Raw genomic sequence first — 12,359 nt, 5'->3', positions numbered from 1 at the left:
CAGTTTGAAAGTTTGAGAACGGTTCTCTCGGCTCTAACGGACGCCTAGCGTTCACAGTTGTGCGATTTACGGGAACCCGGGTAGCTGCCTCTGGCCGACCAAGTCGTCGTCGCGTAAAGCACGATGGCCGCGTTCACTCCTTTCCTGTTATGGGCGCGGCACGTTGCCGGCCGAGGCGGCAGCCAGCGCGTGGCCACGACGCTAAAAATTAAAATCGGCATTAGAGTATCGCGCACTCTCGCCTCCTCGCTAGGTATTTGGATCGGCCATCGCATTTTTATTCCAAACCCATCGTCTCTCGACCAATATACAATGTATATATATATATATACGTATGTATGTATTGTATATATATTGTATGCCTATATACGTTTGTGTGTACACAACGCGTGAACAGACACACACTTGTCCATCTCACCTTGTCTGTCAAGTAGCAACCACTGAAAAACATGTTTACATTATATAGTATAACATGGTGTCTGTTGAAATTAAAAGCATAAAATTCCATTGAAAATTCAAGGTTTTTCAGAAACATTGGGATAACCGTCTTTTGTTCATAGATCGTTAAACAATCGTACAGATTGCATTCTTTTTTTCCAATTATGCAAACTCAAGATAAATTGCAAAACTTTTCTACGGGTTCGATATGAAGGTACATGAAAACTATTTCAAACTGCAGAACTGAATACATATTTGAAAATTTTCATGATGCTACGTTACGATACGCCTTTCACGTAGGATGACGAAACGTGGGGCTTAATGTTCTTTTCTTCTTTTTTTTTTTTCTTCTTTCAATCTCAAAGTGTTATTTCAGACTTTTTAACGAAAAAAACTTTCTGGTTGATCCATAAATTATCGAAACCTAGATCCAAATCTAAATTTATATCGGGCTTGAATTTCTTCACAATACCAATATCCATGCTATATATATATATATATATATATATATATATATATATATATATAATAATGTATATATATATATATTCTATAATCCTCCATAATATATTCTTGTAAATTGAAGTGATTAGAAAGTTTGTTCTCGATAACGCAGTTCGTGAAATATTCCGTAACTACCTCGCAATTGTATTTTGTTTGGTTTACAGATTAACGAAACGGTAAACCGGATACCGATCGCAGTGACAAGGCGATAATCCGCAGGAGGGGCTGTTAGTTGCAGTTTGGAAAATCGTTTCTTCAAAAAGGTACAAAGTTCAAACTTCCATTGACCTTTCGAAATGACGTAGGCGGCGCACGGTTGCATCCGGTCCGAACGACACATGTACATACCTATGTACAGTACGTGCGGTCGGTTGTGTAGAAAATTGTATATATGTATACCTATTACCTACATGCATATAACCCGTGCATCAAGGGCCCCAAACTCGTGAATCACGATGAAGTTTGTTGGCCTTCCCGTTATCCGTGCTTCAGACCGTTGTCCGTTGACTCATTGTCAGTCAGACTGTCATCCATGTGCAGATTATTCTTACGGCGGTATCAACCCTCTCTTTACAGCTGTTGCATACGATTTAATCTATCACGTTTTAATCTATCTTACATACGCGCATGCATACATATGGACAATGTACATGTATATATGCGTACCAGGATGGTTAAACACATGTTGAATAGGATGTATATCGTAGCGTCATATTTCAAGCAACATTTCCTCAAATATTTGTGTATAATTTTTTGATATTTTCCAATTCGATAAATACGATTCAAACCAAGTGACTTAAATGTCGATTGATTTTATTAACGTCGTTAGAAAATAAATAAGAAAAAAAGGGGATGCAGCGAAACCTATTTATAAAATAATTTTGTGAAAAATAACAATCTCATTGCAGCTGAAGGACATACAGTAAACTTAAATTTTCTGTAGAAGCTTCAGCAGCTGCAGTCTCAATAAGTTCATTGGACATCAGTGGAAGAAACCCCGTAATTATGTAATATAATTGTCTACATACGCTGAATCGTTTTACATAATTGTATATAATATTATAAAATAAATTCGTAGTGCAAATGAGAAAAAAGAACCTTGCAAAAACACGCTGTAATAATTATTTTATAAATTTTAGTGAAGATGCGCTTCTAATTTGGCAATAACGTCATGTATTAATGTAGTACAGTCAGTAACAACGATTTTATCCTTGTTATATTCCAAAACTTTATGTAACGTGGGAAATAGGACGTTGTGCATCAAGTGCGGAAAGTGAGCGATTGACGCAGGTGCGAATATCAGGTTCACCTGAAAATTACACGATCAGCGTCAATGGCCTTCGCCCATGATGCACACGATACTTTTTATTCATAAACTGCATCGAAAATTTACCTTACAATTAGCGTAAACGATCTAATCGTCCTCTATCACTCGGGTTAGCGGGCGCAAAGTACATTTTTATCCCGACGTACGTTTTTGTAGTATGTTACTTAAGTGCATTATTCCAGTAGGAGGGAAAATGGACTTAACACCCACTTTACACGCACGAAAAGGCCTAATTTCGGTGCAAGTTAGAAAAAAGATAAAATTAACCTCTGTTACGAATCAAAAGAAAAAGAGAGTAAAAAAACAGACAATTTACATCTCGTCGGCATATGTATAATTCAGTCTTCGGTGAATGAACTTCGATTCTTTCCCTCTTCCAACGCTACAAGTTGTATTCAAAGAAAATAAATCACTATACATACATGTATACATTAGTTGTGTGTAAATACTTGTATTACCGACATGTTTCGCCGAGGAACCAGCGGTTCAAAGCACATGAAAAGGAATTTGTTATGTTTTTACGTTCTTCTTTCATTAATCGTGAGTTATTATTCTCCTCGTGATCGCAATTTGAACACAGTTTTCTCATCAATCATCGTCTACACGTTTTACCGATAGCTATACACACTGTAAATATATAATGTGATATAATGTACGTATTATTTAGGACACGAATAGTATATTCTATTCGTAGATGGAGTAGGATGCACAGCGACCGACTCCTCGTCCGATCACGTGACATCGGTACGTCCGTGATCCAGCCCACGCATATAAGTATATATATATATATATATATATATATATATATATATATATATATATATATAACATATGTATGTGACACAACATCCACGATTACAGTCCGAGCATATAATATAGTGCATAAACAGTTGTCCCGGAAAAAACTATATTTGTAGATTCGAGCTTGAGTCCCAAGCAATACGTAGCATGTAAGTGTAAGTAAACGCGACGGCAGCAAATTCTCTCATCACACCGGCTATTAACGCGATGCAGCAGTTCTACCTTTACCGACCGAGCAAACTCATCCGTTTTCTTCCTATATTAAATATGCATGCAAGCGAACAGAATGGGTTGAAATTTCGACGGTGCATAGCCTCGTTTATAGCAGATCGGAAGAAGGTTACTCATATTCCGTAAATCGTCAAAAAATGTGTGGTTTTTTGATACGTGTTGCTATTCCCACATTTCTTGTATTTTAAGGGCAAAAACGTGCAAGTTTGAGGAACTTTCCACCAGAGCGAAAAGAATGAGGAATAAAATGAGCCATCGTGGGACTGTTTTCATGCGATATTAAGGCCGCTAGATGAAAATTAGTGATTACAATAATTTCGTAAATAAAGGATGCTGTCGCGATCAGCTGAGCGCACAGCCGAGCCTTCCAACCGAAGAATATTTTAACCAAGGAACGCTCGGCTGTACCGGCCGTGCGTCCAGCTGATCGAGAGAGCGTCTTTTATATACGAAATTATTGTAATCACTAATTTTCATCTAGCGGCCTCAATATTGCATGAAAACAGTCTCACGATGGCTCATTCTACTCCTCATTCTTTTCGCTCTGACGAAAAGTCCCTCAAATATGTACTTTTATATAAGGCGAGCACGTTTTACGCGTTTTTTCATACACAAAGTACCCGTTTCTATGACAGTCCAGTGAGTCTGCGAATGCGCATGCGCGGAGTACTGAAACGACCACTTTTAACTCCTAGAACTTAAAAGCGGTCATTTCTGTACAGCTTTCATGCACTATCGCGTCAAACACAATGAACCGATCTAACATTTCGCAACCCTAATCTCAATTTCGTGCTTCGTGAAAAACACGTAACATGCTCTTCTCATACAATATACTATTTTACCCCTGAAATGCGGGGAATGTGGGGAATAGAGACATGTGTCAAAAAACTACCCTTTTTTTTTACGATTTCTAAGATTCTGCTACAAAAAAGCTATGCACCGTCGAAATTTCAACCCATTTCGTTCCTTTGTTTATTTAATATAGGAGGAAAACGAATCAATTCGCTCAGTCGGTAAAGGTAGGACTGCTACATCGCGTTAAATCCTCTTCGCTACTTGCGGGGCACGCGAAATAATCGTGTTTACTATGTCTCGAAACACGTTTGCGCGGCAGTTTCTGCGCTGCCGCGCTGCCCCAACGGCGACAATAATTGGTGGGTGACGTAGATGCGTACGTCACCGAACTGGCGGAGGAGGAAGAGGATGGGGAGGTGGCAGAGAGGGGCGGGGGCGGGGGGGGGGGGGGGGGGGGAGTCGAAGGAACCGGCGTGCGACCGTGCAGCAGAAAAATGAGCAGTATGGACACAGTACGTACAACGAAATGAGGAGGAAATGCAAATTAAACTTTTCAGGGGAGCCAAAAATTGCTTGTATATTCGCAAATGTGGACACAGGTCTTTGTAAAAATTGGATTTTCAGTTTCCGGTGAAGCGAATTGAATCGCAATTGTGAATAGTCGAACCGGTGTCCGTGAAGAAACTCCTGTAAATCGATCCACGTCAATACAGCCTAACGAAGAGAGCGTCAGTCTTTGGATAATGCGATATAATCGATTCTGCTCAAACTTCTAAGGTCGTTTCCTTGACCTCAAATATAGAGAGCCATCTTTGATACGTAGTTTCATCTAATACGGACGTATTTTCACTCTAGTTATAATTTATTATATTAATATTGCGACCAGTGAAATGCCGTATCAAACGTAAACTGGTCATGTGTTTTTGTCTTGAATATTGATTTCCGTTGTCCTCCGATGAAGTTTCAACGGTACGATATCGTAGATTTCATTGCGAACAGATATATAATTTGAAAGTAAAAGTGATAGATATATTAGGCCGAAGAAAAATATTTTTATAACTGATCTGTCAAAACAGCTTGAAAACCTCGTTGCAATGTTGTTTACGGGATCGGAATAAAGTTGTAGTAGCATTGAGAGTATGAGAATTTGAAAAAAACGACAAGTTTACCGAATGAAGTAAATAATGGTGGGTTGAATGTGAATCGAAAAAAGTCTGATTTACAATTAGGCGAAACTGTTCGAAACACTTAAAGCAGGATTATAGCAACATTTAGAAAGATTTTTATGACCATTTCAAGTTTACGTTCAAGCAGTTATGACGTACGATGCGTAAAGAACCGCGGACAATCAGTTGTGCGAATCTTGCAGATTACCAATGTCTAATTTTTCTTCTTCCAACACTATATTGGCAAGAGACGCGCGCGGGAAATTCAAAACTGTAAAACCGGAACAGAAACGAACATCGAGGAAAAATGAGGCCTAGGCCGATGGTTTATCGTGCCTCCGATTCGTCCAATATTTATTTACATACCTCCTGTCCACTCGGAGCGATGAGAACGTCGACTTCGTCAAGATTTTCCCGATGCTGAGTCACCTCGGCCTGTATCTCCCTGCCGTTGAAGGTCAGGTAGACTTTCTGCCCCGGCACAAGCTTGGCGCCGTTGACAGATCCGAATCCAGGGCCGATTAAATCGCTGTCGGAATATTCCGTGCTGGGATTTGGCGGCCGGCCGCCCGGTGAAACGGCGTCGAATCTAACGGAGTAGCGGGTCTTCGGCGTTATGCTGAGACCCGGCTCCGCCGCCATCGAAGCCGGCGTCTTGACGGCGTGAATAACACCGCTGTAATACATCCCGTCTACCCCCGGGGCGCAGACACGCGTACCAATTATGCTCCGCTTTGCCAGTCTCTTTCCTGTTGACATTTCTGTTTCTTATCTTTATTATGCACAACTCTCTCGCTGTTGGTACTTAATCCCGCACGACTGTCACGAGAATCGCGACTCGCACTTTGTCTTCGAATTTTTAAAAATCATTCGACATTTAAAAATTGAGTGAAAGCTGCGTCAGAGACTCGCGCCGATTCAACAATTCTTACCGCGGAAAGCTAGGAAGAGTGCGGAATGGGGAGGAGGGGGGAGTGTGTGGATGGAGAGTCGCGTTTGCGATCGAACTGTCAAAACGTTTGAGCGAACAAAGCGATGCTGAAAAAATCGAGTTTATAGGCGTTTTAAAATACGTATGTATTTTTCTAAACAACAGTAACGACATCAATGACTTTTAATCACATCGACCGATCCACTCGTTGCACAAAGCACTGACTAAACACTGTTTCTTACGCAGGCTACTAAACACACTGGTATTTTATCACTTGTTTTTTCTTCCTTTCTCTCTTTCTTTCCTACCGATTTCACCTGTGCTTTTATTTTTCTGCTCTGTATGCGAGCTTTGCAAGGTAACTCGACTAGTTTCGAGCTGATCGATCGGTAATTTGAAACGTTGGAAAAAGAAAAGAAAATCCGCCTATAGAAGGCGAGGCGGCCTCCGGGGCCTGAAGCCTATCGCGGCGTTCACTGAACTCGTATCAACAAAGCGGCGTGCTCCGTGGCTACTTGTATTTGTCACGCCGTTGTCCGCATCTTTCGAACCTTCAATTATTGTGGTATTAAAGACGTTTAATTCCTGGCACTTAACAGACAGCATAATACAAAGTACGATATTCCTGCTGGTTTTGGTTTTCTGTTATTTATTTTCAATTCTTTACTATCCGCTGACTCGACTCGCGCAAGACAAGCGAACAAAGCAGTTCTGAAATACTTGTTGGGTACTTCGACGGACAGCGTGTATGACGCACAGCTGAGCGGCCGGGAGGGACTGAGACCAAGCGGCTTTCACTGCGCCGGCCGGCCGCCCGGGAAAAACAGCTGATAGATAACAACAAACCCACGTGACGCGGCCTCGCGCTCCGATACGCCCAGGCGCCTGACCTACTTACTCCCATTGGCTGCGCCCACCGAGGACAAGGAGAACGGGAAAAAATCGCAGCCTAGAACTAGGCGAAGCCTACAACGAGCGTCGTCGCCGGGAGGCCGAAAGAGCGATTTCTATACCGCCATGCCGTGATAAATCGGGATACGATGGGGATTTCAGGGGAGTCGAATAAGTCGACGTTGTAAACGACTCAAACTCGCTGTCCGCGGAGCGGGGAGTAGGGAATTCGGAACAAACTGAGTATGACTTTTATCGGCTCAGCTGTCAAGAACATACGGCCATTTTGTATCAGCTGGGAAGCCGGTGACGAAACGCCGATGGTGGAGCCTCCGTCGCAGTCGCTGCCACATCTCCCTCTCCCTCCTTGACGTTCACTCATTATGTCAGCTGGTAGTGGGAATCGACGTCAGGAGAATGATAGTGGGAGTTGGTGTATGGGTTGATCGGAGACGAAAATCCCCTAAGAAATTTCAGCCACAAAATACGCAGTAGATGTATAATTAATTGAGTAAGCTACGTATACATATGTATATGTGGAATTAGGCAGAACGGATTTGTATGCACGAGGTGAATGCATGGAAATAAGAATAAAAGTAGAAAAAAGTTGTATAAATAGTAGAGAAAATAGAAAGTGAAATCATAACAGATAACAGATCTGTATTAGATATATATATATATGTAGTTCAATAAGCCGCGCACCTTTCTTTCAAACGTCAAATAAACAGCGAACTGTCGTTGTGGAAACAAAGAGCTAAGGTAGAGAGGAGCTTGGGTAGCCGTCGGTTGAGAGAATTTTCTGACCGAGATTGTAACAAGACATCCTACTGAGAGGAACCATCAGAGGTTTCGACGATGCTCGAATGTGAAATATGTGATGTGATAATCCTTATCTCGTTACCGACCGAATTATTTTTATACTTCACCTAATTTCACGTATTTTTCGGTGAAAGTATATTGTCCACAGTTAAGGAACGTTCTCTTGAATTCTAGAATAGCAATAGAGAGTAAAACTATACGACAGAGCACGTATTTTGATGCGTAGTTTACGCACGGGGATACTTGCATGCTTAGTCGGTAAGCGTACGACTGTTATATGCCCCAGTCCTTATCGACCGCGTCGAATGTCACTTATTTTCGCTACTATCATAGCATAGCCTATCATCGTTGACACAAAAAAATCTCATCTCAAGAGTCTACATGAACAATACCGAACAAAAAGATCCAAAAATAGAATGTTTTTCACGCAACAGTAAATATCAGAAAATGTGTTCTTTTAACAATTGAATTACCATTAATTCCAGGCATAAATATTTTAGCGTTACTCTCACATCAACATTAAAAATTTAGGGTTACTTATATTGGGCATTGCTGTTTAAAATTGCGCTGATGCGGAATTTTCACCTTGGTCGTGCGCACCCTCATCCTCTTTGATGCGCACATTCTGGTAATGGTCAAAATAAGTGACATTTCACGCGGTCGGTAAGGACTGATAGTCGCTTACTCTTAAGGACCGAGAAACGGGGGGAGCAGGCGCACCGCTCGCTAGCAACACGAACGGATCGGTATCGCTGCAATACAACGCGCCCCCGTATTTCGGTCGTTGGGGGAAGGAGGACAGCGTAGCCGACTCGAAGGCGACACGCCGGCCAACGCCGGCCACCGTGCGACGCCTAGACAGCGACGGCAGCCTATCCCTAGATTTATTTCCGTGGACGTTGCGCAATATGTGTTGGACGACAGCTGTTGGCTTGCGCTTGTCGCGCGGCGAACTTGTTGGCAACATACCGCATGGCGGCCATGGCTGTGTTACGCGCTGCGTTCTACCCCCCCCCCCCCCCCCCCCCCCCGCGGTGACGGACGTGCGTGACCCGCGCATACAATTCTGAATAAGAAACGGAAATGGGAACCGCTACGCCATAAGATTTTCTTAGAATACCTGGGAGGATTTTTATCCTCTCAAATTTATATTAATACAACTTGGTTGGAACTTGGAACTCCAACGATCATGATGTGCTGTGTTTTGCCGGGCGGTTGCCAGTAATTCAGAACGAATTACCGGCTGGCTGCCCAGTTCCGTATTACGCATACTCTGCAGCTCGCCTCGCGCTCGGCCAAGGAATGTAAATTACGCAAACCGAATTTACCGTTAGGTCTTTATCCCCACATCTTGGATACTCCAATTGACGTTATGATCAACTCGTGCGTCGGCTAATGGCGATCGGTGTAATTCTTTTATTGTTTCAATCGTGAACAATCACACATCGATGCACAATTTTCCAGACATTTGCAGTGGGTATGACGGCGAAATCCGTTGTATTATTATAAAACACTGTGTTTAAGGAATATGTTCATCAAATAAATTAATGCTCGGGTAAAACATTATAACGTCCAACAAGTTGTAACTATTGGTTCTGTACTTGAAAAGGCAAATTATTAAAAGATAGTTGCTAATTGCAGTTCTGACTTTATCAAACTTCTAAGAAAATGAAAAGTGAGGTAGAAACTTGAAGCTCTCTGACGGCTCTACGCCGAGTTTCAACTAACATTAAATCCTCAGATAATATCACATAAACGGAAAACAGCTTATATTGTTTTTCATCCGCGTAAATAAACTTGCAAAATGCGGGGGGAGCTTTTGGAGCCGTTTGGGGAGTCATTCAGTCGATAAGATCGGGTACGATGTTATCTGAATGACCGATGCGGCACTACCAGCTGGCGGCTAAAGCGATATCAAAGGTGGGTCGATAAGGAAGAAATCGGAGACCCGATGACTGATGATAAGAGCGATGAACGTCATGATTTATAAAATTGCGATAAAATGAAGTCCAATGACAGGCTTAGCTGACAACAGAATTGGTGAGGCTCGTATCGCATTTCTTGTGACGTGTCATGGGATTATCAGCGGTTGCATGACACGACCAAAAAGTAAAGAATTTTCATCTTATGCTAAGAAGCTGTCGCAGTTTGGACCTGGATTATCCTAGGAGCCAACCACCAATGGCGTACTCCATTTTGTACCATATTCTGCAGCTTGTAGTCATACTGATTTCAGCTGTAAACAAATCTGTGTCACACACGGCAAGAGAAGTGTTTCATTACGTTGCAGAAGGTAAAGTTTTTCTCTGATCCTATTATTACTCAATGTCTTCACGTAACACATATGTCAGGTGGAAACGAAGCTCTAAAAAAAAACAACGCAATTGATAAACCAAGTTGCCCGGAACTCTACACATAACCTAGCATCAGATCGTGTTCGAAAAGACAAGTGAAGCAAAAATACTTCGAATGGTGATCCGTGATGTGAATATTCTCAAATTATCATATTGTTTCGGTTATATTGAGACAGCAATATATTTTTCCTTCAGATCGTAAAATATTTTTTTTGTTTGCCATGAAAAGTCACATAATCCTTCCACATTGAGTTTTTGTATTTCACTAAATTATTCAGAATACTAAAACATCAGAAGTACAAGCATTTTCAATTTTAATCAGCATGTAATGACCAAGCGTTGACTGATAAGAAAAAAAAAATTATGCAGAATCGGATGTTTAAGGCTGATATAATTTAATCCACAAAACTTTACACTGCCGTTAAACTGTTACTGTAACCCTTTCCAACAAATACGCTTATTGAGAAAATGTTCCTAAAGATCCAGTCCCGGATTTTGTTCTGTGTCGTGAATGTGGCGGCGATTTGGCAGATTCTCACTACATAGTGAATCAACTAAGCCCGGAAGCTTTAATAAAAAGTAACCAGACTCTATTTGGCAGAGAAGATATAGAGGTTCAACTCTTGTCTAATCCACTGGGGATTCAGTTTTATATATTTACTACATCGTCTGCAAAGTGTGTCAGCATTGGTGAAAACGTGAGTAATTTCAATTGCCTAAAACATTGATTCCGATGTTAAAATTTTTTTTGATTTTGCAATTTTATTCAAATTGTATATAACAGAAATGAGATGACTCATTATTAGAAAATAACGGGAATTTAATCATTTAAAAATTTGTTCAATATTTCAGTGGCACGACGACTTTTCCTGGTTTCCTGGATATGCGTGGAAACTTTGCTTCTGTAGCCAATGTGGATCCCATGTGGGATGGTAAGAATACTGTTGGAATCATTTATTTAGTCAACGCTGTTTCTTTGAAAATTCATATTCCAAATATTAAAGATGAAGAGTTCTTTCTCATACGTACAAAATTTTATGCCCAGTCACAAGATTCCTATAAATAAAAAATTGATCATGAACAGTAAAACGCATTCTATTTTAGTAATTCCAGCTTTCATGGTATTCGTGAATTTGTATTACAATACCTTAAATATTGTTGTCATCATTTTTAACAGAACAATTTGCATGTTTGCAAATAATTTCAGGATGTTTGAGCCTTTGAAGACGGCAACAGAAGACAGAAGTTTACCATCAGCTAAAGGCTTCTATGCATTAGTACTGGACAGTGTAATAAGTGAATCTTGTATGTAGCATGTCAATTTTATGTTTGATTACTTTATTGACAGGTAGAGTTGATGAGTTTGTTTTTTTTTCTTTAATTTCAGTTTCTAACTCGTTATTAGTCGTTCCAAAATTATATAGGAATTAATAAATCAAAATGAACGAGGAACAGAAGGCATTCATTGCAGAGTGCGAAGAAGAATTTAAGGATCGTTTTACCGATAAGGATGAAGCGTTTATGAAAATAAAAAATGCGGAACCTCAACGACCTCCGATTATGGATCCTTGGTACAATAAGCCCCCCAGAAATTTCGACTGGAGTCGCCAAAATCAAGGACATGATCAGGGAGGACGACGGAATCAGGGTTACAAGAAACGCAATGATCGAAATAATGACCACTACTATAATTACAAACGTAATTATTCGAATTAGAACCACTGTATGCTTCATAATATATTAATTTCGTCGTTAAATCATGAAATATAAATTTCCCACTAATAAACTTTAATTAAATATTCTGAACTGTTATCAATATTAAGGTTGTATCGTGAATCTCTCTTAACGAAGTATTGGCTATACATTCTCAACTAAAAGTGAGTCTTGTCGGCAATATTGAATAATTTATGATGGGATCAAAATCAGAAAAAAATCAACACAATAAAGACTGTGAGAAAATTAAGTTTTAATAATAATGCTCAAAAGTTACAAATAAACGGTTTAAATAAAACTACGTTTAACAAGTTTTCAGGGAATGTTTTTTGTTTGTAATGTGAAATTAATTCATTGATTTTTCTGAATATACAAGAATTTTTGAAGAA

At 40.4% G+C, this 12,359-nt stretch overlaps 2 protein-coding genes across 2 annotated transcripts in view; one reads left to right on the top strand and one right to left on the bottom strand.

The window, feature by feature from the left end:
- LOC124404848 (zinc finger protein 395) overlaps nt 1-6,991 on the bottom strand; it is an 84,581-nt gene extending 77,590 nt beyond the window's left edge. The window contains exon 1 of the mRNA XM_046879297.1: nt 5,629-6,991. Coding sequence (XP_046735253.1) covers nt 5,629-6,021 — 393 coding nt within the window. The 5' untranslated portion in view covers nt 6,022-6,991. The remainder of the gene's footprint in view (nt 1-5,628) is intronic.
- A 2,905-nt stretch (nt 6,992-9,896) lies between these two features.
- On the top strand, nt 9,897-12,056 carry LOC124404852. Its single transcript, XM_046879306.1, has 5 exons — nt 9,897-10,196; nt 10,738-10,955; nt 11,110-11,189; nt 11,465-11,562; nt 11,645-12,056. The coding sequence occupies exons 1-5, from the start codon at nt 10,031-10,033 to the stop codon at nt 11,686-11,688; spliced, it is 606 nt and encodes a 201-aa protein (XP_046735262.1). The 5' UTR covers nt 9,897-10,030; the 3' UTR covers nt 11,689-12,056.
- Nucleotides 12,057-12,359: the final 303 nt, after the last annotated feature.

This window comes from Diprion similis, chromosome 3 (genome assembly GCF_021155765.1).
Source record: "Diprion similis isolate iyDipSimi1 chromosome 3, iyDipSimi1.1, whole genome shotgun sequence".
In the NCBI taxonomy this organism is placed as follows: domain Eukaryota; kingdom Metazoa; phylum Arthropoda; class Insecta; order Hymenoptera; family Diprionidae; genus Diprion; species Diprion similis.
The sequence above is the reverse complement of the archived record's forward strand: the minus strand, read 5'-3'. Positions and strand labels throughout refer to the sequence as shown.